The 25,207-nt window shown below is 41.0% G+C and overlaps 1 protein-coding gene across 3 annotated transcripts; it reads right to left on the bottom strand.

Moving 5' to 3' along the window:
* Window positions 1-927: 927 nt before the first annotated feature.
* Window positions 928-24,509, bottom strand: LOC126616837 (uncharacterized). Of its 3 annotated transcripts, none has more exons than XM_050284970.1 (3): window positions 24,085-24,509; window positions 1,208-1,261; window positions 928-1,018 (listed from the first exon to the last, which is right to left on the bottom strand). In XM_050284970.1, exons 1-3 carry the CDS (start codon window positions 24,274-24,276, stop codon window positions 941-943), a joined length of 324 nt encoding a protein of 107 aa, XP_050140927.1. In that variant the 5' UTR covers window positions 24,277-24,509; the 3' UTR covers window positions 928-940. The 3 variants fall into 3 exon arrangements, 1 of the variants encoding a protein (XP_050140927.1); XR_007621269.1 differs by adding an exon at window positions 11,735-11,797 and having other exon boundaries at window positions 999-1,261; XR_007621268.1 differs by lacking the exons at window positions 928-1,018; window positions 1,208-1,261 and adding exons at window positions 2,281-2,343; window positions 11,547-11,797.
* Window positions 24,510-25,207: the final 698 nt, after the last annotated feature.

A 25,207-nucleotide genomic window follows, 5' to 3' on the forward strand; every position in this document is an offset into this window, starting at 1 on the left:
ATATATCAAAATGACGTTACAGATGTATCTTCTTTTTATTTTATTTTTTGGACAAACACAGATATGTATCTTAATATATTTGAGAAACATGTGTGAGCTTAAGGAACAACACTTGAGCTTATGTGAAAATTTAGAGTCCAATCAGAGGTCGAGTTTGTTCCGACGTTTGACAAACCGACCAAAAAGTTTGTCACGTGTGCTCTAGTAAAAGAAATAGCGGCAAGTATTAAAAGCTTCAAACACGTTCAATGTACAATAAGGATCTAATTTAAGTTTTTCATGCATAAAGTATCATATCTCAGAATGACGTTACAATCGTACTTTAATATATCTGAATTACGGAAAGAGCTTAAGAAAACAACACTTGTATATATCTAACTCATGGCACGAGTGCCTTAGCCGAAGAAATAGCGGTAAGTATATCATTTCCAAATTTGGATATGAGTGGAACCGTCTAAACAAGATTACAATTATTTCTTAGAACAATGCATTCAATGTGAAGAAAACTCAAGAAATCATGTGTGATGAGTGTTAAAAATTAAGAGTATCTCCAACAATACTTCGTATTTTCAAATTAATTTTTGTCTTAGTTAAAAAGACTCAAAATTTAGTATGATAGAAGCTCCTTATAATGAAGCTTATACTCTAACAATGCTTTTTATTTAGGAGTCCTAATAATAAAAGAGCTTTTGGGATTCACTTTATCTCTACCTCATTTTATAAGTTCTTAGAGGTTTTGCTATTTTAAGAGAAAAACAAGAGTGTTTATATACGGTTGAATCTTTTAGCTATTCTTTAAATTTAAATTTTAAAAAAGAAACATATATGAAATCGAGGACAGCAGACCCGCGACCTTCATTTAGATAGTCAATTGAGCAGAATAGTTTGTGCTAAATTTCTTGCTTTTATTGACATCAATATCAACTCTTTACAAGTGCATTTATACATTAGCAATCATGACACACTCCGACCCGGAATGTTCACCTGGACACCCGAATCGCAATGTGTTGGCCGACACCTGGAAGGTGATGAAGTCATAAAGTGTAGTGATGAGGAAAATGTGAATAAATTTAAACCCAAAAGTGACTAATTTAGAGTGCACATGTGAGCGGGATTGAACCCATATCACACAAGTGATGTCAAAGCATAGATAAGTTGCAGTGAAAAAAGAGTAAGGACATTTATAATGAAAGAAGAAGTCTCCTACATAACAGCTGTTATCAACAATCCTCGTCGTCACGAAACCTCTGCCACTAAAATCCTGGAAGCGTGAAAAACAAGGGTGAGTGAGCCTGAAAATAAAGTTTTGTAAAACCTTTTTGAAAAGTGTAACCCATCATTGTAAAACAAGTATATGGTTTCCCAAAAATGTTATAATAATAGTATGTAATAGGTACCCTGTAACACAAGTGAGGTAAAGAATGTAGGCATAACAAGGTATCTCAATTCATTATTAAAAGAAATCAATGCTCATTAATGTATGTAGGCACACAAGTCAATTGCAGAGATATTAAGACAATGGGACAGGGTGTGGGTTTTACATTCTAGTACTACATCACGTGAGCTGCGCTAGTCGCATCACATACGAGTCCAAAACATCACACAAAAGGACAAGCTGACACCTAACTTTGGATCCAAAGCGAATGTAAACGGTGCATGTGAACTACACGTGAAGCTCGTCTTTGGCCCATGATAGTACAAATAACTAAGAGACATCATGCAAACATGTAATAATGAGCAGATAAAACGCAAGGATGTCATGCCACAAGTTTATGCTCACAAATAATATTAAAAACATAAAGTGTATGAAAAGTCTATTTGTAAGGCTAAACATGGCATGTCACATCATAATATATGTGAATGCAAATTTCCGTCTTCTTCTTCTTGGACAAAAGTGCACTTGCAAAACAATTAACACCTTAGGTCAACGCCAAAAGTCTCATGTGCCCACGATGATTTTTTTTTAAGGGGGGGCTTTGGCCGAAGAATCTCCGATGCCAAAGTTAGAATTTGAGGGGAAAATGTTTAGAGAAATTTAGAGAATTTTGTAAGAGAGTTGGAATTAGGTTTTTGGAGAAATGATGTGGTATTTATAGGGGTGTGGCTGGCCTCCTTTGGAGAGATGGGAACCAGCCACATATGGTGGTTTTTGGGTGTAATTACAAGATATTATGTCAAAATAATATCTTTCAATCAATTAGGAAATTAATTAGAAAATTAATTAATGAATTTAGGTAATTAATCATATTTTGAATGAATATTTGAGGGTTACCTTGTGGGGAGGATTTGATGAGGATGGATGAAATAGGTTTTGAATAAATACCTATTTTGATCACTTTTGACCTTGATTGAGTCGTGATTGTCCGTTGCTTGCCCGTGAGAGTTCCAATGTGTCTCGAAAGTAATTTTGTCTTATTACCCAAAAATCCACATGTCGTCTCCATATTTTTCTTGATTATTTTTTGCTCCACAAATGCCCCTACATCTGTTAGGCTGCTCGCAGGAAATGACAGTAGGTGTAGAGATCTTCTTGCTTTAGGAAACATAGGATTGTTTCCTATTTTGATCTAGATTCTCTCTTTAATTGGAAATTAAGTCTTTCTAGGAAAGGGAAATAAATTTCTCCCAAAGTCTATTTAAGTCTACCTTAAGTAGATTATTAAATCAACTTTAGAGAGCAATTTATTCTACCCCATGATGAGTCAATATTATATTATATATTTTACCCTATTCTTAGTATAATTTGGTAATTATTTTGGTAGAATTTTAATTCTTTGCTTTATATTTTCAATATAGGATATCCGACTTCCTTTGGAGAAAAACATGATCAAACGGACGAATTTTAGAGTGATTTAAATTGGAGAACGTTCGTGTGTCTCTTGGATTGTTCCTGTCAAAATTTGAGATTTTTCTACCAAGCGGTTATTTTCTGCCGATTAAATAAAGGAGCAGGGCGCATTGCTGAAAAGTGACGTTTCTTAGCTTAAATTACGTTTTTGGAGCACAAGATGACCTCATATGGGTTCGTGGCCTTCTGGAAAAGTGTTTAGAATAGTTCAAGCTTTAAATCTAGCTATTTTGGGCCAGTTTTGGGGCTGATATGGGCCCAAAACATGGCCTTGCAGATTTCTAGGCGAATTTACCAAGTCAATTTAGGATTATGTTTCCTATTTTATTTCAATTTATTTAGTTTCCTAGTCTTATTCTAAGACCTTTGGCTAAGAGGATTTTATTTAGAGTAGTATAAATAAGCCTTTTGGCAGACCTAGGGTTTGGCTGCTATGTACGCAAGATTTGAGAATAAGATTTTGGCTAGAGCTTAGAAATTTTCAGACTTTATTCTTCAAGGTGTTTTCATTCTTTTTCTATTTCAATACAATTCTTTTGATTTTAATTATGAATATGCGTAACTAATTCTCTTTGCTAGGGTGAGGCCATGATCCTTAGCAAGAATATGTAGTCTCTTTTTAATTTTCTTATGAATTTATGCATGCAAGTTTTGGATTGTTAATCAATGTGCCTTAAACTATTTATTTGTCTTAGTGATTTGCGACCATTAGAATATTTAGAAAAGTAATTTGATGCAATTTTGGCAGAAGGCTGTCCCTAAAATTGACTAAGTCTTCTTGTGGTTAACATGTGTAACTACTGAGGATGGACGACACGTCTTGGGAGTTATATGGTTTTTCAAAAGGTTTTCACAAAACTTAATGAGTCTTGCATGTTCACATTCGATCTGGACGCCATGGACGGGTTGCATGTTAAATCTACGTTCTATGTTGGGGGTTCCAAGTAGGGCATGCTTTAGGAAAACCTAACCTTCAAAATATGCATGTGTAATTCATAAGGAATTAGAAGAACTACGTAGGATTGTTAGGGTGATGGCGGAACCCTAGTGTTTTTTTCTAAATTTGTTTCTCAAAATCTTTTCTTATTGAATTGTTTCCTTTTTAATTGGTGATTAGTTGCTTTCCCTAAATTACTTTTATTAAAATTCTTTTATGTTATTTTTAAATTCAAAATCAATCTTTTCCAATCTTTGTTTGTAAATAATTAACTAAAATTTTGGGTTTTCATAAATTTCTTTAAATAATCCCTACGGAAAAACGACCTTGCTTCAGTCGTGTTATACTACAACAACTTTTTTTTCTTGCAAGTATTTTGATTGATTTTAACCTCTTTGTGCAGCTACCCAAAAATCCTATCACCCCACAAGAGAGAGAAAACTAAAGGATATTTGTTCCCCCTCCCTTAGCAATCTTCTACACTTGCATGTGCAAAGGACCATATTTCATTGCTTTCTTTGTCTTCTCCGCACCACACCGGGGTAAGAAAAAATTAATTTTCCTTGTCTTCTTCTTGGATAATGCTGTCACAGGGTAGCCGTTGGGGTGGTGTGGCACGTTGGTTGGCAAGGGCCAGGAGTCGGCTTGGCATGGACCGAGGTGGTGTTGTGTCTACGGCCACTGCTTGGGCTGCTCAACTTGGCTAAAGCCAAAGGTAGCTGTGCTGCTGTGGTCGCAGAATGAGGCGATAGGGCACAGTGCTAGGCAAGCAACATAGCTCATGTCCTTTGGGCTCTTGGACCTGACGCAGGCCATGTTGGTGCAATGGCTTGGGCCAAAGAAACTTTGGAGATAAGTGGAGAGTGGGAGTTTGATTATTCCCTTGAGCTGCATGTTCCAACGATTTTCATTACCGGTAAGTAGACTGTTTAGTCTCTAGGATGCTTTGTATTTTTGCTATGCTGCTATCTGATTCATTGTTTATCTTCTTCTGCTTATATAGATTCGGAATTCGGTTCAACTCCCAAGACTTCTCCAGACATGAAGAAAATGCATGTTGCTCTAGGTACCCATTCTGAGTATCGTGAATGGCGTTGGTTGCTTAGTCTTCTTGGTCGGGATGAAGATGGGCTGCCCTAGAGAAAAGAGATAAAACAAATCAAGGCAAGGGCATTGGCTTGTCCGATCGCTATCGTGGAGCCTGCTGTTAATGAAAGTGGAAATAAGAGATCTTCCCCGCTTGCTCAAGGGATGCCAGCTGAGAAAAAGCTGAATACTTCATTTGCTACTCGTGAGGGTTCACCGGTTGGCCCTAGGCTTGTGATTGACTTGACTTCTTCCAAAGGGAAGAAAGATGAGGCTGCTAGATCTAAGCTAGTGACGCTTACAGTGCCAAAGGTCGCTAGTGCGATTGTTGATAGGATTACTCATCGTAGAAGTTCCGTTATGCCCCCAATGTTGAAATTTATGCCAAAACAACAGTCAGGGGCTAAGCCTGGTTCACATTTGAAGAGACTTGCTACTATGAAAAATGATAAGGTGGACTCTGCTTCTAAAGTGATGCCAAGGCCTACTCCCCATACTGCTGAGACTGATTTGCCTGCTAGGAAGAAGGAGACTGCTCACGTGGGCAACTGTGAGAAATTCACTAAGCCTACTTCTAGTGAGGCTGCTGCAATATGTGCGCTTTTGAAACCAGATCTGCTAGAAGACATGGACGCTTGTGCCAAGTTTGTCGATGGCGTTAGAAAGGTTGTTTGCCCAAGTTCCTTTGCGAAACATACGGCTGAGTATAGGAAGACTGCTCTACTTGCAATGATGTAGAAGACGACTATTCTGGTAGCGGAGTCTATGCTTATTGACCAAGAGGACACCAAGGCTGCCAAGAAGGTGGCAAAGGTTATGGCAACCGAAGCTTATTATTCTGCCGAAAAGATCAAGATGTTGGAATCTGAGATCGTTACTTTGAAGAGGTATAATATCTCTGCCCCCATTTTTCTGCAGCTTGAGATCGCTCGCCAAGAGATTATTAACTTGAAAACTAGGCTTGACGTGATCCAAGTTAAGTATGAAAATGCAGAGAATGAGATCGGTTGTCACATACCTCGGATTCAACATCCTAAGCGTGTCATTTCTGAGCTTTGTTTTGCTACTTATGCAAAAGATGAAGAATTGATTGCTATTTATAACCAAGTAATCCACTTCAAGAAAATCGTTGATAGGCTTGAACCCCAAGTGTTGGAACTTCAAGGTGCGCTGAATATCAACGAAGGCTTGAAGAAAGAAGTGAATAAGCTGCAGCGCTTCCATGTTGGTCTGCTCGAGGAGAACGGGCAACTGAATGGTGAGAAAGCTAGGCTCGAGGCTCTGCTTGTTCAGAGTCAGGCTAATTTGTACAAGCTTGGTTATGTAGATCATCTCTTTGGCAGGCCGTCTGACTTCGAATTTGCTGAGAGATACTCCAAAACCTTCTCTATTTCTCCGGAAGACTTGCTTGCCTTTACTTTTGAGACCTCCATTGGTGAAGTAGTCGAAGAGGTTAATGTCCAAGCTGGAGTAGCCGGGGGTAAAGCGTCGGATGATGTCGCTGCTGGGAGCGTTGCGACTGGTAAAGGTGTGGCGGCTGAGTAATCGTGGGATGTCCAAGCTGCTAAAGGTAGTCTTTTAGATAGCCTTTAGGATTTTCTTTGTTTTCCTTGTTGCTAGTCATTTATCAATTTTGCTAGAAATTTAATAAACTTGCTTTCTTCACTTTTCTTCATCTTTGTTTCTTTTTTTTACGCCCAACCTTTGACTTTTAGACCAACAGCAGACGTGCTGCTTTTCTATAAGTAGACATGTTCGCGTAGCCTATGTAACAGTAGGTGTTGGTGTAGAACTTTTGTAAAGTTGTTAACCATAGGGTTGGATGCCGGAAGCTGGACGCCTTACTTCCAGAAGTAGACGAGTCCACGTGACCACTTGGTTATTAACCTTGGCTTTCTTCAATCCTTTGAGTTATGTGGCCTGCATCACAACATACTAAAGATTTTTGGGTCATGAAATTTGCTAAGCTTTCGTATAAAAAATAAGTGGTTGTATGGAATTTCGTAAGCAAAGGTTCGAGAGAATTCCTTGCTCTTTATGTAACCAATTATGTGGGTTATATAGCAAGTATCACAACACTTTAGGTATTGATGTAGATCCAATTGATCATTTCGCGCTTGGCAGAGGTGAAGCTTATCGATTGAGCAGCATGTCGGCAGTGGATAAAACTTCGTATATGCACGCTAGTTTGTTTAACCTTTCACAAGAATGTGCGATTGTATAAGTCTAGCACGACTTTAGTGCTCGAAGAGTAAACCGTAAGCAGTCTTCTGAAAATCGTAGGCTACCTTAGTGCACTCGGTAACAGCTTTAGGGTTCTAGGGTAGCCGTCCATGAGGCGTATTGCGTAATGTGCCTTCTCCGTTTCTGAGGCCCGGTTCCCCGCAGATTAGGCCAAGAAACCCAAAATCCTTCAGTTATCTAAGCTTTGAAAAAAACCATTGCGACTACTTTTAGGAATCCCGGTGCAAGCCATCGTGCACCTAGTTACACCAGGGCAGCCCGACTCATCCATGTCTAGATATTCAGAGTGAAAGTTTATCCTCCCACCTTGGAGAGTGGACCCATGTGGGTGTCGAGGAATTGGTTTACCATCTTGCACTGGAGAGCAATTAGTTTATCCTCTCACATTTGAGAGCAGACCTAGATGGGTGTCAGGGAATTAGTTTACCCTATCGCACTGGAGAGTATGATTGGTCTCTCGAGGGGTGCAATTCCTGTGATGAGTCCCTAAGAAGGGCGTAATCTTCTTTTGAAGTGTGTGAGTGATCAGTTGTTGTAAGTATGCAGCCGAGCCAAGTTGTAGATTACTTCTGAATTCCCCATTGAAAAACGAGTGAAACGAACGAGAATTTAACTGTAAGGTAGGAACTACATAACAACTGGATAGTCCTCGGCTTGCGAGGTGGTGCCTGTCGAGCTGCTTGAGTCTTCAGGCTTTGATGTGGCAGAAGGTTAAACATGGTACTCCTTCAGATTGTAGGCGTTCCACTGCTTTTCGATCTCTTTGTTGTTCATAGTGGCAAGGGTGTTACTACCCTTGCCGCCTACTTTGCTGATCTTGTACGGACCTTCTTAGATAGGATCTATCTTTTTGGAGTCTTCTCTGCGGGCAGTGATGAAGGCTTTCCTTAGGACTAGATCTCCAGGTTGGAACTGCCGGATCTTGGCCCTTTTTTTGTAGTTGGAGATAAGTTGTTGCTGGTAGGCTACAATGCAGGTGATGGTCTGCTCACACTTTTCCTCTGCCAGATCTATACTTGTGGCAATCTCCTTACTGTTCTGCTCAATGCTTAGCAATAGAGTACTGATACTTAGCACAATGACATTTGGGAAAAATGATTGCTTCTAAACCAAATGCCAAAGAGAAATGAGTCTCACCAGTGGCTCGTCATTTAGTCATGCGATATGCCCATTAACATATAGGGAGTTCGTCTGGCCACTTTCCCTTCTTATCAGAGAAGGATTTCTTGAGGCAGTCGAGAATCGTCTTGTTGGATGCTTTGGCCTGTACATTGCCTTGAGGATATCTCAGTGTGGACATGTGCTGCTTGATGCTATACTTTTGGAAGAACTTCGCCAAATCTTTGCCTACGAATTATGGGTTGTTGTCGGTGATGATGGATTGGGGATGCCAAATCGACAAATAATGTTCTTTCATATGAAGCGCTCTATGTCCATTTGAGTCGTGGTTGTCATGGGCTCTACTTCTACCCATTTGGTGAAGTAATCGGTTGCCACGATCATCATGCATCTGCCCCCAGTAACGGGCGACATTGGCCCTACCAAGTTGATTCACACTGCATGAACGGCCAGGGACTCATTTGTGGGTGTAGCTTGCTAGCAGGCAGTGCTGGTACCAGCTTGTAGCGTTGGCAGCGGTTGCACTTTTGCACTAACTTCTTAGCATCTTGATGCATGGTAAGTTAGTAGTAACCTATGTTAAGAGCCCTATGCACTAATGATGGGCCTCTGGAATGATTTCCACAAACATCTTCGTGGATTGAGGTTAGAACCTTTAGGTCGTCGGGAAGTGCTAGGCAACAAAGATGTGGTCCAATGTAAGATCTTCGGGCTAAAATGTTGTTCCACATGTAGTAGCGTGCTGCCTTTATTTAGAGCTTTCTAGACTACAACCTTTCCTTGGGGAGTGTGCCATTAACCAGGTAGTTTATAATAGAACTTTGCCAGTTTGGAGTTGTACTAACCTGTGACACTTCGGCTGCCAACTCTACGCTTGGCTTGTCTAGATACTCTACCAAGATAGAGCATTTGAGTTGGTGGTTAGGGGCAAAGCCTAGGCCAGCTAATGCTTCGGCGTAGGTGTTGTCTGCCAACGGAACTTTGAGTGAGGGTGTAAGTCTGAAATGCCTCAAGTTGCTTGCATATTTTCTCTAAGTATTAAGCCATCCTTGGATGTTTTTCCATGTACTCCCCAATAGTCTAGCTGGTGATTAGCTGGGAATCAGAATGAATTGCAAGCTTTTTCTTTGCCAAGTCTTTTGCCATTCGGAGGCCTGCTAGTAGGGCTTTATACTCTACTTCGTTATTAGATGCTTTAAAGCCTAGAGTGATTGCCTGCTCGAGCATCAAACCGTCTGGGGTGACAAGGGCCACACTTGCTCCCGAGCCCTTGTAGTTGGATGTGTCGACGAGGTGCAAATGCCAGAAATCTTCATCGGGTGAAGTAGGCATGGCTAGGGCATGCTTGGCTGTTTCTGAAGCGTCGTTGGGTAGCTCTGTTGCGTCGCTTAGGCTAGGTTTGAAGGCTCAGTAGGGAACCGTGAGCTAGGGCCATTTTACACACAGCAGGAAATGCTCAACTACCAGTATTGGGCCGTTCTAAAGCTGAATTACGGAGCAAGAGCAGGAGGTAGTGCTCAACTATTGGTACATATTGCTCTTATGTAGAATCTTCGGGGGCAACGAGGATAAAACTTGCTTCCGAGTGTCTTTCTAATGTTCATCTGCCCTTGGTGTGCCTTTTGGGCTAAGTTGTTGTATTCGTAAAAAAAACTTTGTACAGCCAGTGTCTGCGCCTTTATCGTCGTGAGTCTAGATTAGGCAGAATAGTGCGTCATAAGGATGACTGCGTGCATCTAAAGGTATAACTTGAGCTTCAGAGTTGCAACAACGATCGCCAAAGTTAGCCTTTGAATTTCTGGAAGTTGGTTTTCACATTGAAGAGAGTTTTTCAACTGTGGAATACAAGTAGTTGGGCCCCCAGCTCTTCTCGCATGAGGGTAGAACTTATAGTTACTTCAGATGCGGTTGCTCATCTAGTCAGACCTTGAATCTCTTTTAGAGTAGTGGGGGACTTCATATTCAAGATCGCACAGATTTGCCTTGAATGTGCATCGGCGAGCCTCGTCCCAAAGTGCATGCTTATCTGCCAAAGCAAAAAAGTCTGCCAGAGTTAGATATTCTTTCATGATCAATTCTCGGAACAGCGGGTGGTTTGCTGAGAGTCATTTTTGGAAGGTTCCACTAGCTATCGAGTCGTTGCATTCGACTATCTTTGCCTTCTCTACTTTGAACTTCTTTATAGTTGTGAATCGATTCCTTTGGGTTCTTCTTGATGTTGAACAAGTGGTCAGACTTCTTCTTGATCGAGCAATAGGATGAATATTCTTTGGTGAAAACAAAAAAAAGTTTGTCAAAACTCCGAATAAATTGTGGTGGGAGGGTGTTGAACCAATCTTGTGCCTTGCCTTGTAGAGTAGTGGTGAATATCTAGCACATGAGAATGTCATTGTTTTGATAAAGGATCATTGCGCTTCGATAGTGCTTTAGGTGTCTATCTGGGCCTCTATCCCCTTTAAATGATGTGAAATGCGACGTGCTGAACTTGCGTGGAGGCTCTGCCTGCTCAATCTTGTCTGTGAAGGGTGACCTACTTATGTTAGTCATGTCATGTCATAGTGCCTCGTCAATGACCTTGTTGTGTCAAAAATAGCGCAATTGCTCGTTTAAAAGCCTCTATACCTTTCCTAAATTTGCCTTTGTTGGGTTATCGGAGCTCTCGGCTGCTCCTGGTTGTGACCTACTGGTCTTAACTGCTCTTCCATGTGTTCAACTCGTCTATGTCGTAGCTGCGGTGCATGTGGTACGTTCCTAACAGGCGAGTGAATTTCTCGTAGGCTGCCAATTGAACTTGAGCCAGATTGAATGACTGCTTCTCTCTGTCCGTCGTGCTGCCTACTCCAATATGAGGTGGAAGATGTTTCTTGTGGGCCTAGCCGTGAATGAACGTTTCGCCTCAAAAGAATTAATACCTTAGGTCAAGGCCAATGGCCTCACGCGCCCATGATGAATAAGGGGCCTTTGGCCGAAGAACCTCCAATGCCAAAGTTAGAATTTGAGGGAAAAGTGTTTAGAGAAATTTAGAGAATTTTGCAAGAGAATTAGAATTAGGTTTTTGGAGAAATGGGGTGGTATTTATTGGGGGGTGGCTGGCCCTCTTTGGAGAGATGGGAACCGGCCACATATGGTGGTTTTTTGGTGTAATTTCAAGATATTATGTCAAAATAATATCTTGCAATCAATTAGGAAATTAATTAATTTAGGTAATTAATCCTATTTTGAATGAATATTTTAGGGTTACCTTGTGGGGAGGATTTGGTGGGGATTGATGAAATAGGTTTTGAATAAATACCTATTTTGATCAATTTTGACCTTGATTGAGTCGTGATTGTTCGCTGCTTGTGCCTCGAGGGTAATTTTGTCTTATTCACCAAAAAATCCACGTGTCGTCTCCATATTTTTCTTGATTATTTTTTGCTCCACAATATATAAAAGCAGTTGTTAGGAAAATCACATATATATATATATATATATATGTAAAAAGGAAAAGACCAACTCACAGGTACTTGCAATGTCACATCCTTTTAAGCTAAGAAAGTCAAAGTCTTTGACAATAATCGCACCTAAGCATAATATTGGGACCCATTAGTAAAACTCAACTTAAACGATCAAATTTGAGAAAATGGAATGCGTATTTGGAATCAGAGCATCAAAATACGTTAAGAGGGGTCCCGAGTGATTTTTATAAAAGTCAACGGTCAACCCTTAAAAAATCAACCTGGACGCCCCAGCAGTAAACTACGTCAAAACCTAGTAATTTCACTAAATGGATATCATGGACTCGGGACGTCAAAATTAGCTTACGAGGGTTTCCGAGAAAATTTCGAAAAAGTCAACAAAAGTAAACTAATGGTCGACAGTTGATTTTAACGGAATATTCCATTCTCAAATGGAATATTCTGTTAAAGTTAATGGGAAGGTTAACAGAATATTCCCTCCAAAATAAAAAATGGACCCAAGTCAGATCTGGGTTCGGGTAAACGAGTCGTGGGCTTGGGCCAGTTCCAAGTAGGGCTGGTTTAGTATGGGATACCAAACCGAAACTAGTATCCCGAATCCCAAACCAAAATGTTTCGAGATGGGAAATTGAAGACCAATCTCAAACCAAATTTTCGGGAATCCCGAAATATTTTTAGGATTTTGGGACAAATCGGGATCCCCAAATTGAAATATAAAATTATGAATTGTTCTTCAAGTATATTCTACCATCAAACTATTTAAATTCAACATTCCATCTACAATTTCTTCAAATATATTCTACTAAATTCCATCCGCAATTTCTTCAAATATATTCTACTAAATTCCATCCTCAATTTCTTCTAATATATTCTACTATCAAACTATTTAAAAAAATTAAATTCAACATTCCAGCGATAAACACTAAAGTTGCAATAGAATACAAGGAGACGTTCTGTTTATGTGAACCTAGGATCTCTAAACAGCAATGGCTAGCTAATATAGAGTGGAGCTTCCGTGGTAAATCTATTGATGTTGCAGCAGCACATTTGAGTTCCAACTGCCCATCAGAACATCAGGGTGTATGAAACCATATCTAATAATTGGTGAATCCAATTTCAAACTACACATAGTTTATCTCACCCAAAAGAAATAAAAGAAGCTAATTATTAATCTATGCAGATCATCTTGAAACTTTGGGGTCAACCAAATTCCAGTAAAGTATCATATTGTTATCACCTTTCTATCTTTTTATTCTTTTTTTTTTTTCGAGAAAGAGTTCCTATCCACAGCAAGCAGCATTCTTTTCATTCAAAACTCACTATAAAGTCCAGTTATAATTTGTACATAATACCCTCACTCTCATACTTACAAAGTAGGTCACTAGAAGGAAGTCTTGCAGTTTAATATTGTATAATTAGAATTATATGTAATAGCCTCACTCCTAAATAAAAAATAAATAAATAAATCGTAAACCCTACCCTACTGGTAAACATCAATATAGAAATTAAGTTAGGGTTGGAATCATAAACATCCAATCCAAAACATGAACAAAATTCACAAACTTTGAGTGTCTGATAGAGAGAATCGGTGCACGGTGCACTGGAAGAAGAAGACTCTCAGACTTTGAGTGTCTGATAGAGAGAATCGTGTGAGAGAGAATCGTGAGAGAGAGAGAGAGAAAATGGTGGTCGTGGCTCTATGTGGTGAAGGAAGGCTCTACAGTAAAGGATGAGAAGTTGAGAGAGATAGATCAGAGAGGTGATAGTGTTTGGGTTAAAACTTAAACTTTAGCCACAAAAAGGGAGTTGGCCCAAAAAGAGGAGAGAAACCCGAAGTCCAGCCCAAAGCCCAAAGCCCAGAAGACAAAAGAGGCCTTTCTCGACTAGGTGCAGGTCATTTGCACCACTTGCTCACCTACCCAAAGACCAAGTGGTATAGACCAGCCAACTAATCAGCCCAAAAGTACTTTATAATGGCAGTACAAGTAAATAGCTGATAAGTCACTATCCTTCAAACTGCATTCGGGCAAGATTGCTGCTACAGGAAGCCAAGCCAAAGTGTCTATAAAAAAAGAAAGAGAAATCAGAGTTGAGGACACTCAAACAAACAAACACTCAAACAAACAGACACTTAAACAAACAAACAAATACAAGCACAAACTCTGCTCAAAAGCCATATTTGCTTTCAAACGAAGCTGTAGTCAGCCCAAGCCTTCATCCCTTTCGGGATAAACCCTCATTCAAGCCTTTGTAATAACTCTGCTACCCTGTTCAACTATTGCTGTAGTATCGATTTCTTTCTGTAAAACCATCTCCCTACCCCTCTTCTAAAGCTCTCAACCCCTTTGATAAACCACAAAGATAGGAAGTTGCAAGACGATCAGCCTTGCCCGACCCTCTTTGTTTCTGTCTTTTTATTCATTAACCTAGCAATATGTTGTATACTTCAAGTTGTATTCAAGTTATTTCTAGTAAGATGGCTATTAAAAGACTCTCTCAGTACTTGAATCCGATTTGAATATGTCTTCACAGTTCAAATCAGATCTAAGTTCTAAGCCCTCAGGCATGTAAGATTTGATCACTTAAAAGTCCTTGGCCTCAAGGCATAAAAAGAACCTTATGTGGACTTAACCCATCCACGACAAGCTTTGATAACAAGAAGTCCGAAGTTACTTGGGGCGCAAGTAATCGACCTATTCCTTAGTTTTATTTCTATTATTTATGATTACCATAGAACGTTTAAGTATAGAATGAATTCTGATAGGAAGCCTCAAGGCCTATATCTAAGGCCCTACAAAGGCACCTATTTGGATTCATTCTATTCCTCGGGCTAGAACGTTTGAGTATAGAATGAGTTCTGATGGGAAGCCTCAAGGCCTATATCTAAGGCCCTACAAAGGCACCTATTTGGATTCATTATGCTCTTCGGGCTCAGGTAATCAGAAGTATAATGGTTATAAGACTCATACAATCAATGAAACGGATATTATATGTTCGAGTACTGAGTTAGTTATTGAATAGAAGCCTCAAGGCCTACATCTAAGACCCCACAAAGGCACCTGTCATAACTAACACGGTCTCTTGGATATATATACAACTAAAACTCAACATTCGTTTTACATCTGCCATGCTGAAGATGGCAGTGGCACGCCTGAGCACTTAAAAGTTAATCTTGATTGTGAGCCTCAAGACCTACACCTAAGGCCCCACGAAGGCACCTTTCAAAGTTAACCCTGTCCTTCTCTTTCAGCTTTGCTCGACAAGCTTTGCCCGAAAAAGCCCACCAGTGAAGCAGAAGCCCGACAGAAAGCATTAACCGGCGCCAACCTCTTGGGGAGCTGTGTGCTCGTCGGCCAGGGAACATCCCCGACGGAAATTCCTACCACAAACATAGTTTTGGCACGCCCGATGGGATACATTTGATCAAAAGAGATATGTCACAACGATCAGAAGATTTGCAAACTACTTTGTTGCAAATGCTACAAAGACTGGAGAACGCCTCCGCAGGTTTCAGACGAGAAGCCAACCTGGTTATAAGTCTAACTATTCCTATATCTTTACCTCTATCTGGGGAAAAAGATAATAGACTTGAAACCAATCAGCTAGAGGAAGTAGTGATGGATAAACCTACAGATTTCTTCTCAGAGGCCCCAATAAATATGATCAGTATGGCCTGGGCTAAGAAGGGAAAAGAAAAGGTCATAAAGGAAAAAGAAAGAAGATTGGTTGACAAACCCACAAAATGGGTGGTCAACTTGCCCGAATATCCAAGAGCTGCTATAATCAAAGGGATGGTGATGTGCAGTAAGTGCCAATGCGAGTGTGAGCTCGAAATACCGCCTACAGGAACTGATCAGAAGGAATGAAGAAGAAAAGAGAAGAGAGGCACATGAGAAAGCTCGGCGGACTGCAGGAAGGGATACCTCCTGAAGTGTCTTTCAGCGATTAGGAAGCGATTCCCAACCAAGGGCTTTATCAAAGATATTTCGCAACCATGAAGTTTCTGAGGAGGCAGAAGATAAAGATGCCAAGAAGCCGAAAGAAATGGGTGTAGAGCACTCTCAGTACGGCTATATGGGAAAAGAAGTCAGGAGGAATGATAGGATAACAAACCCTGTCAAAAAAGATAATCATGCCCGCCTCGGGCAAAAATGGTACGTGGTTGGGAAGAATGGACAGCCCGTTAAACAAATGGGAGCCTCCATGGTCAGAAGGGTTCAAAGGCAACACATAGCCTACATAAATTCCTTAAAAACCCCTACGACGTCGGAAGCATCCAAGAATCAAAAGTTGGAGAAAATGTCATCTAGGGGATTGGTCAGCTCCACTGGAGGAGGAAGAAGAATGTGGAAATGGCTAACAGCAAGGCTGAAGGCAAGGGAAACCATGTGCCACAAAGCCAACACCCTGGGAAATATAGGATCTTGAGGAGAGCTCAAGAAGATATGATCATGGTGCCAACTCCCGGATGGAAGACAGAGCAGCCCATTTGCTTTGAGACTGTTTCGCTTGAAAGAAAACCATTTTCTCCATCATTAGTGGAACCTTTCAGGGAAGTTCCAAAACAAACACCATATTCAGGCGTGAATCAGCAGAAGAGGGCACCAAAACCACTGCTTCCAGCAGATGCGATGGCTTGGTTAGATGAGTTCATAGACCAGATTGGGAGCAAGAAAGAAGAACTACCAGAGCCTAGGAACTTTCATATCAACATGGCATACGTGTTATCCGCCATGTTTAATGCCAGACCTGATCAGCCTGCCACGATAGAAGGAGACTATGTGACAACTGAGCCAATGATGGCTCATGTCAGCGTGGAGGTAGCTGAAGAGAGAGAATAGGGGAAAGCTGAATCATCTGAAGCACCCAAGGATGGTCATTTAAGGATCTATACGGACAAGATGGTGTTCAGCCGCCCGAGCATTTCGCTTGCCAATCACCTGAAGCCCATATACGTTACAGCCTATTTGGAAGAAGTGTCTTTCAAAAGAATTTTAATTGATGGAGGAGCGACTGTTAATGTACTACCGGCTAAGCAAATGAAAAAGTTGGGGAAAGACATAGAGGATCTTATTCCTACAGACCTCACGGTTTCTAGCTTCTCAGGCGCTATCACCAAGACTCATGGGATATTGCCTTTAGAAGTGGATTTGGGGTCTAAACAGATCATGTTGGCATTCTTTGTGGTGGACTGCACTTCCACCTATGGAGCCTTACTCGGAAGAGATTGGATCCACCAAAGTCTTGTCATACCCTCCACTCTACATCAACAAGTGGCTGTTTATCATGAGGCAGGCGTAGAAGGACCAGGCTTTTGAGAGATGGTAGAGGCCGAATCACGGCCATTTCTTCCCACAGCCAATGTTGCTGAAGCAAGTTTCTACAACCCCAACGTAGGAATTTTGAAATGTTCAGGAGCAGACGAGAACGGCCGCCCTACCAAGGTGACGGCCCAAAAGCTTCTAGAACAAGGAATGCTCCTTACTAGAGAGCGGTGGGATAGACCTTGTATCGTCCTAACACCCCTACACCATCAATGATAGAACAAAAGAAGAATGATCAGGTAATGGTAGTCAGATCTCTGATTAAAAGACTATTGGTGTATAGGAAAAGAAGAAGACAAGAAAATGAGCTCTTAGACAGAGAAGAGCAGGAATGGCAGGTAGGAGCTTCAACCAGCCAGGATGAGAGCAAGGAAGAATCTTGTCAAGAAGAATTGGAAAGGGCCATTCAAATGGCTGAGTGCATATACGATCTAGATGAGCCAAACAACCTGCCCGAGAGCCCGGAGCTAGTTGAATTTTTGTGTGCAAAACCTGATAAGCCACCACCAGAAGTCCAAGATCCTCTGGACATTATTGATCTAGGGACAGATGAAGATCCAAGACCAATACAAATTAGTGGTTTATTGGAGATTGATGATCGGGCAAAAATTATCTGTCTTTTGCAAGAATTCAAAGATTGTTTTGTTTGGCATTATACTGAGATGCCAGGATTAGATGCAGCCTTGGTGGGACACAGAACGCCCATCAAGGATGGATATAAACCTGTTAAGCAAGCACCGCGAATGATGTCAAAGGAGATAGAAGAGAAAGTCAAAGAAGAGATTGAGAGGCTAGTAAAAGCCGGATTTATCAGGCCAACCAAATATGTGGAGTGGTTAGGCAACATTGTACCTGTTTTAAAGGCTATAACAAAAGCAGTATGATGTTGTGTTGATTATAGAAATATTAATGGCGCTACACCGAAGGATGAGTATCCCATGCCCATGGCAGATCTATCCATAGATGCAGTAGCAAAACATAAAGTCTTATCTTTTATGGATGGAAATGCCGGGTATAATCAGATAAAGATGGCTCCAAAGGATATACATAAAACAGCTTTTAGGTGTCCTGGGCATGTGGGGGCATATGAATATCTGGTCATGCCATTGGGGCTCAAGAATGCTGGTGCGACCTACCAAAGGGCAATGAATGCCATCTTTCATAATCTGATTAGCCATAATATGGAGGTGTATATTGATGACATCGTGGTGAAATCCAAGACAGAAGAGCAACATCTGATAGACCTCAGGCAGGCATTGACAAGAATGAGGGTCCACAAATTGAAGATGAATCCAAAGAAGTGCGCGTTTGGAGTGAGAGCGGGCAACTTCTTGGGATTCCTGGTTCATCAAAGAGGTGTAAAAGTGAACAAAAACAAATCACGGGAAATAATGAAGTCGCTTTCACCCACCAACAAGGTGCAACTCTAGAGGCTGCTAGGCAAAATTAATTTCTTGAGAAGATTCATTGCCAATCTAGCGAGCAAGATCCAGCCGTTGACTCATTTGCTAAGACTGAAGAATAAGGAGAATTTCGAATGGGGACCACCACACTAAAAGGCTTTCGACAGTATTAAAGCTTATTTGACTTCTCCGCCAGTGTTGGTACCACCTCAAAGAGGAAAACCCTTAAAGCTATATATCTCCGCTTCAGATAAATCAATCGGAAGTTTGCTAGCTCAAAATAATGAAGGCGGGAAAGAGCAGGCAGTGTACTACCTCAGTAGAATTCTGACCGAGGTAGAAACAAGATATTCCCCAGTCGAGAGATTGTGCTTAGCTCTGTATTTTACTGCCAATAAGCTGAGGCATTACATGTTACTTTGCCACGTGCACATCATCGCCAAGACAGATGTGATAAAGTACATGTTATCAAAGCCAATGTTAACAGGAAGGATTGGGAAGTGGATTCTAGCATTATCAGAATTCAGTATGTACCCTAAAGGGCAGTCAAAGGCCAAGCAATTGCTGATTTCTTGGCGGAGCATCAAGAGTCTCAAGATGAGATAATCAATATCCCAGGAACCCTGGAAGTTACTAGTGTTTGGATCCCGCCAAGCAAAGGTGTCTCGGGCAAAGATGAGTGGGTTCAGCAAGAGATAAAAAGAGTGGCTGGTCTATGGATTACTCCTTGGAAGCTATATTTTGATGGTTCCCACACTCAGAAGGCTTCAGGAGCAGGGATTATAATTATCAACCCTCAAGGGGTATATCATTATTACTCATTTTGCTTGGATTACCAAGGGAATACCAATAATCGGGCAGAGTATGAGGCCTTAATAATTGGTTTGGAAATCTTGATGGATCTAGGGGCAATGGAGGTAGAGGTCTTTAGCGATTCAGAGTTAGTCATAAACCAGCTAAATGAGAGTTCAAGTGCACATATATCACCATGGCCGGATATTACTTGGCAGCCACGCAATTGCTGAGTTATTGGGACTCTGAGATATCGGTTAGTCATGTTCCCAGAGTATCCAACCTAGCGGCCAACGAGATGGCGCAATTAGCTTCAAGCATGCTAATACATGAGAGAAAATATGGGTTGGATGTCGAGATTCAAAGAAGAAACCTTCCTTCTATCCTGGAAAGAGGGTTTAGTCTGGATGTAATGGTGCTAGAAACGGAGATAGAAGATTGGAAGTCGCCCATCATTCATTATTTAAAGGATCCCTCTTCACCCACAAGCAAGAAGGATAGACAGCAAGCAACTAAGTATGTTTTGTGGGCGAATGACCTGCTAAGGAAAACTCCAGACGGGTTGTTATTGAAATGCTTAGGCCAAAAGGAATCTATGAGAGTAATGGCCGAAATACATGAAGGAATTTGCGGAGCACATCAGGCTGGAACGAAGATGAGGTGGTTGCTGAGAAGATGTGGTTATTTCTGGCTAGATATGGAAAAAGATTGCAAGTCTTATGCCCGAGGCTGTGAAGAATGTCAGAGGCATGGTCCTCTCCAACATGTACCCTCAGTGCCTTTAAATCCAGTGGTCAAGCATTGGCCCTTCAGAGGATGGGCAATGGACTTCATCGGGCAGATCTATCCAGCTTCTAGCAAGGGGCACACTTTTATCATTGTAGCAACGGATTACTTTACCAAATGGGTAGAGGCCTCGGCCATGAAATCCATAACTTCGGTTGCAGTAAAAAATTTTATTGAGACCAAGATTCTGTACAGATTTGGAGTGCCCGAAACCATAGTAACGGATCGTGGGCCATCTTTTATTTCAAAAGAGGTCGAAGAGTTTGCAAGCAAATACAAAATAAAGATGATCCAGTCCAGTCTTTACTACCCGCAGTCAAATGGCCAGGCAGAATCCAGCAACAAGATTTTGGTAAACATTATCAAAAGAATGGTGATAGATAGTCTGAAAAAGTGGCATGAAAAGCTGAGGAATACTTTGTGGCCATACAGAACTTCCAAGAGGGCAGGAACAGGGACAACTCCTTATGCTTTAACTTTCGAGCAAGATGCAATGCTTCCCATGGAGATCAATGTAAGTTCTGTCAGAATCAAAATCAGTTTGGGTTACACAGTGAAGTGTATATCGAAGCCATGTGTCAAGGGATTGAAGACTTAGATGTAGCCCGAATTGAAGCCTTGAACCAGATTCAAGAAGGGAAGAAAGCTGTTGCCCGAGCTTATAACAAAAAGGTGAAGACAAAGTCTTTCAAGGAAGGAGATTTGGTGTGGAAGACAGTCATTCCTCTAGAAGCTCAGCTTAGGGGCTTTGGAAAATGGAGCCCGACATGGGAAGGTCCTTTCATGATTAGTCGAGTATTAGGCAAATGAGGATATTACTTGGCGGACCTCGAAGGAAATTGGCAGAAACATCCCATTAATGTTAAATTCTTGAAAAAGTATTGTCCTACATTATGGGATGTTAGAGATTGTTATATTGAAGAGGATGCAAAGTAAAGCAGGTTTCGGGATGCTAAAGTACAGTGTATATTCATCAATTATTCAAAGAAGACAGAATGACACAAAGCTGCGAAGATAATGTTTATTTCATTTCGACAAATTGGTGAAGTTTACAACAGATTCAATTCCGATGTGCTACGTTCTATTCCTTCCGGTAGCAATGACGTCTCAGCTGGGTTTCTGATGTCTTCATGGATAGAATCCGATCAGGTGATCGGGTTGTACGGCCAGGATGAGCCTGGTAGAAGATCATCAGGCAGAGTCATCACCATATATGATGGTGAAGCCTGATTTATCATGACGACGAGCAGGAAGGCAAGTCTTCATGAGGAAAACCCTTGACCAAGGGTGTTGGAGATAGCGAGGTGTTTGACCAAAGGTGTTGGGGATAGTAATTGTCTGATGGAAACTCTTTTTCTCACGAAAATGGAGTTTTAGGAAACCCCACTTGAATCCTGAAGAATTCATTTCATAGTTTTGGGAAGAAAACTAAGAAGGCAGAAGTACTCAGGGTTAATAAAAGCGAAGACTGAAAGAGGTTTGTTGGCTGAACAAAAGCAATTTCAAGCTTGAATTTATAGAAACCTCAGAGGATAGCCCAAAGGTCGTGAAGAAGAGCAAGAGACGCAGGATCGTAGACATCCTGTCTAGAAAACAAAAGTTCCAAGAGCGGGTATACAAGCATGCGGATATTCAATCAATATTGGCGCCTGGATTCCAATCTGAATATTGATTGAAGGTGGCATTGTTTGGGTTAAAACGTAAACTTTAGCCACAAAAAGGGAGTTGGCCCAAAAAGATGAGAGAAGCCCGAAGTCTAGCCCAAAGCCCAGAAGACAGAAAATGCTTTTCTCGACTAGGTGCATGTCATTTGCACCACTTGCTCACCTACCCAAAGACCAAGTGGTATAGACCAGCCAACTAATCAGCCCAAAAGTACTTTACAGTGGCAGTACAAGTAAATAGCTGATGAGTCACTATCCTTCAAACTGCATTCGGGCAAGATTGCTGCTACAGGAAGCCAAGCCAAAGTGTCTATAAAAGAAGAAAAAGAAATCAGAGTTGAGGACACTCAAACAAACAAACACTCAAACAAACAGACACTCAAACAAACAAACAAATACAAGCACAAACTCTGCTCAAAAGCCAGATTTGCTTTCAAACGAAGCTGTAGTCAGCCCAAGCCTTCATCCCTTTCGGGATAAACCCCATTCAAGCCTTTGTAATAGCTATGCTACCCTGTTCAACTCTTGCTGTAGTATCGATTTCTTTCTGTAAAACCATCTCCCTACCCCTCTTCTAAAACTCTCAGCCCCCTTGATAAACCACAAAGATAGGAAGTTGCAAGACGATCAGCCTTGCCCGACCCTCTTTGTTTCTGTCTTTTTATTCATTAACCTAGCAATATGTTGTATACTTCAAGTTGTATTCAAGTTATTTCTAGTAAGATGGCTATTAAAAGACTCTCTCAGTACTTGAATCTGATTTGAATATGTCTTCACAGTTCAAACCAGATCTAAGTTCTAAGCCATCGAGCATGTAAGATTTGATCACTTAAAAGTCATTGGCCTCAAGGCATAAAAAGAACCTTATGTGGACTTAACCCATCCACGACAAGCTTTGATAACAAGAAGTCCGAAGTTATTTGGGGCGCAAGTAATCGACCTATTCCTTAGTTTTATTTCTATTATATTATGATTACCATAGAACGTTTGAGTATAGAATGAATTCTGATAGGAAGCCTCAAGGACTATATCTAAGGTCCTACAAAGGCACCTATTTAGATTCATTATATTCCTCGGGCTAGAACATTTGAGTATAGAAGGAGTTCTAATGGGAAGCCTCAAGGCCTATATCTAAGGCCCTACAAAGGCACTTATTTGGATTCATTCTGCTCTTCGGGCTCAGGTAATCAGAAGTATAATGGTTATAAGACTCATACAATCAATGAAGCGGACATTATATGTTCGAGAACTGAGTTAGTTATTGACTGGAAGCCTCAAGGCCTACACCTAAGGCCCCACAAAGGCACCTGTCATAACTAACACGGTCTCTTGGATATATATACAACTAAAACTCAACATTCATTTTACATCTGTCATGCTGAAGATGGCAGTGGCACGCCTGAGCACTTAAAAGTTAATCTTGATTGTAAGCCTCAAGGCCTACACCTAAGGCCCCACGAAGGCACCTTTCAAAGTTAACCATGTCCTTCTCTTTTAGCTTTGCCCGACAAGCTTTGCCCGATAAAGCCCACCAGTGAAGCAGAAGCCCGACAGAAAGCATCAACCGGCGCCAACCTCTCGGGGAGCTGTGTGCTCGTCGGCCAGGGAACATCCTCGACGGAAATTCCTGCCACAAACAGATAGGTCAATCGAGAGAGAGGCAAGCCACTCTCACTTGTGTGATGTGGGTGTGGTCGAATTCAAAGACGGCTAAGGAGAAGGAGAGAGATCGAGAGAAATCGGCGAAGAAGGTAAGGTAAGGTTAGGAGAGAAAATGACTGAGTGAGGGTTTTATTTGGATTCAACAGTTGAGATTAAATCTCAACCATATCCGACAGCTGTTACAATTCTAAATATATATTTAAAATTAAATAATATTTTTGTTTTCGATTCGGGATTACTGAGCGGATGAAAATGTGAAACTGATTCCCGTACCGAAATTTTGGGATTGGGTACTGAAATTTTCAAGATTTTCAGTTTAGGATTTTTTCAGTTCAATTTCGAGATTTTTTTGGTTCAGTTTGGAATTTTCGGTATTTTTTTCCACCCTTAGTTCCAGGTTTGGGCTTTCTTCTCCTTTTTTTCTCCAGTCGGGTCGACCCGGTCTCTATCATGGGTCTGGTCGCCGGAATCTGGGTAGCGATTCCAGAGCTTCAAACGAGCTCAAAACTCAACCATTTTTCACACTCTTCCTACCAAAATGAAGATAAACGAGAGTAGTTTAGGATTATACCTTTCCCTGAGTCAGCTGTGGTCGGAGTTGGCCTGAAAAGGCCTGTAACTCGCGACATACACCACCGAAAAAATTGGGGAAGACTCCCCGATGCATCTCAGCATTCAAATGTCACCAAAATCCTTAAGAAACACTAGAAATGTATAGTAAAATACGATCCACAAAAACTTGGGTGGTTTTCAAAACTTACATTCATCGGAAACGATGAGGAGTTGCCAGAGGACATGGCGTCAACGATGATTTCGGTGCCTCTACGCCTTGAGCACAGAGAAAGTGAGGGAGAATGAAGATTGAGATAAAGGGAGGGTGATAGGGGAGAGAGATGTGATAGTTGGAGACAAGGACGATGGTGGTCTTGAAACAAGGCGTCAGCGATTGCCATGGCCGTTTCTGTGCAGCGAGCACATAGTGAGTGAGAGAGGTAGGGAGTCCAATGGAGATGTGAGGGAATCTAATCCCCTTGAATTTGGAAAGGATGACAGGTAGTGCCCTTAAGGTGGTAGTTCAGCGAAGCTCGCCAAAGGTGTGGTGGTGATGGCGGGTCTCTGTGTATATAGAAAGAGAAAGAAAGTGAAAAGAGAGAGAGTGCGGGAATTAGAGTGTTGAGGCAAAAGAGTGATAATGACAAAGATGAGTGAGGGATAATGCCTGACAAAGAGAAGAGAATAGAAAATATGGGGAAAGTGGAGATTAAAGAAAACAAAGGAAATGGATGTGATAGTTAAAATAACAAAAGAAATGAATATGATGATTATAAAAACAGGAAAAGTCTTCAACATTCAGAGAAATCACGGTTTGGATTTCCAATCCCATATAAAAATTAAACGTGGGTCCCACCACTTAATTATAGCAATAGGTAGAAAAATGCAAATTTCAAATTTATTTCTTCTAAAATGAAGCGTAACTAAGGCTCCGAATTTGGTTCTACTTGTGTCTATGAGTTCGTGTCGTCGAGTACTACAAGGATACGCTAAAAGAATGTTTCATACGTCTCACTATACGCTGGTCAACGAAGTTCAACAATCTCGCATCTAGAGACATTTTGTCAATTCACTCCTTTTAAAATTAATAAAATCGTAAAATTAGGGATGAGCTATTAAAATCAAGCATTACATATTATATACCAAAAAAAAACTAAAATATGTTTAAAATATCCTAAATTTCTCTTTTGATCTAATAATATTTCTCTTTTTCATAACAATGAGTGTTATGTAGAGCCACTCAGTACTACGGTCTTATGGTATTCCTCTTCATTTGAAATTGAGAGGTCTTAAGTTCAAATCTCGTGGATTGCGAATTCGATACCAAATTAG

The sequence above is a fragment of the Malus sylvestris genome, chromosome 3 (genome assembly GCF_916048215.2).
Source record: "Malus sylvestris chromosome 3, drMalSylv7.2, whole genome shotgun sequence".
NCBI classification, from domain to species: Eukaryota; Viridiplantae; Streptophyta; class Magnoliopsida; order Rosales; family Rosaceae; genus Malus; species Malus sylvestris.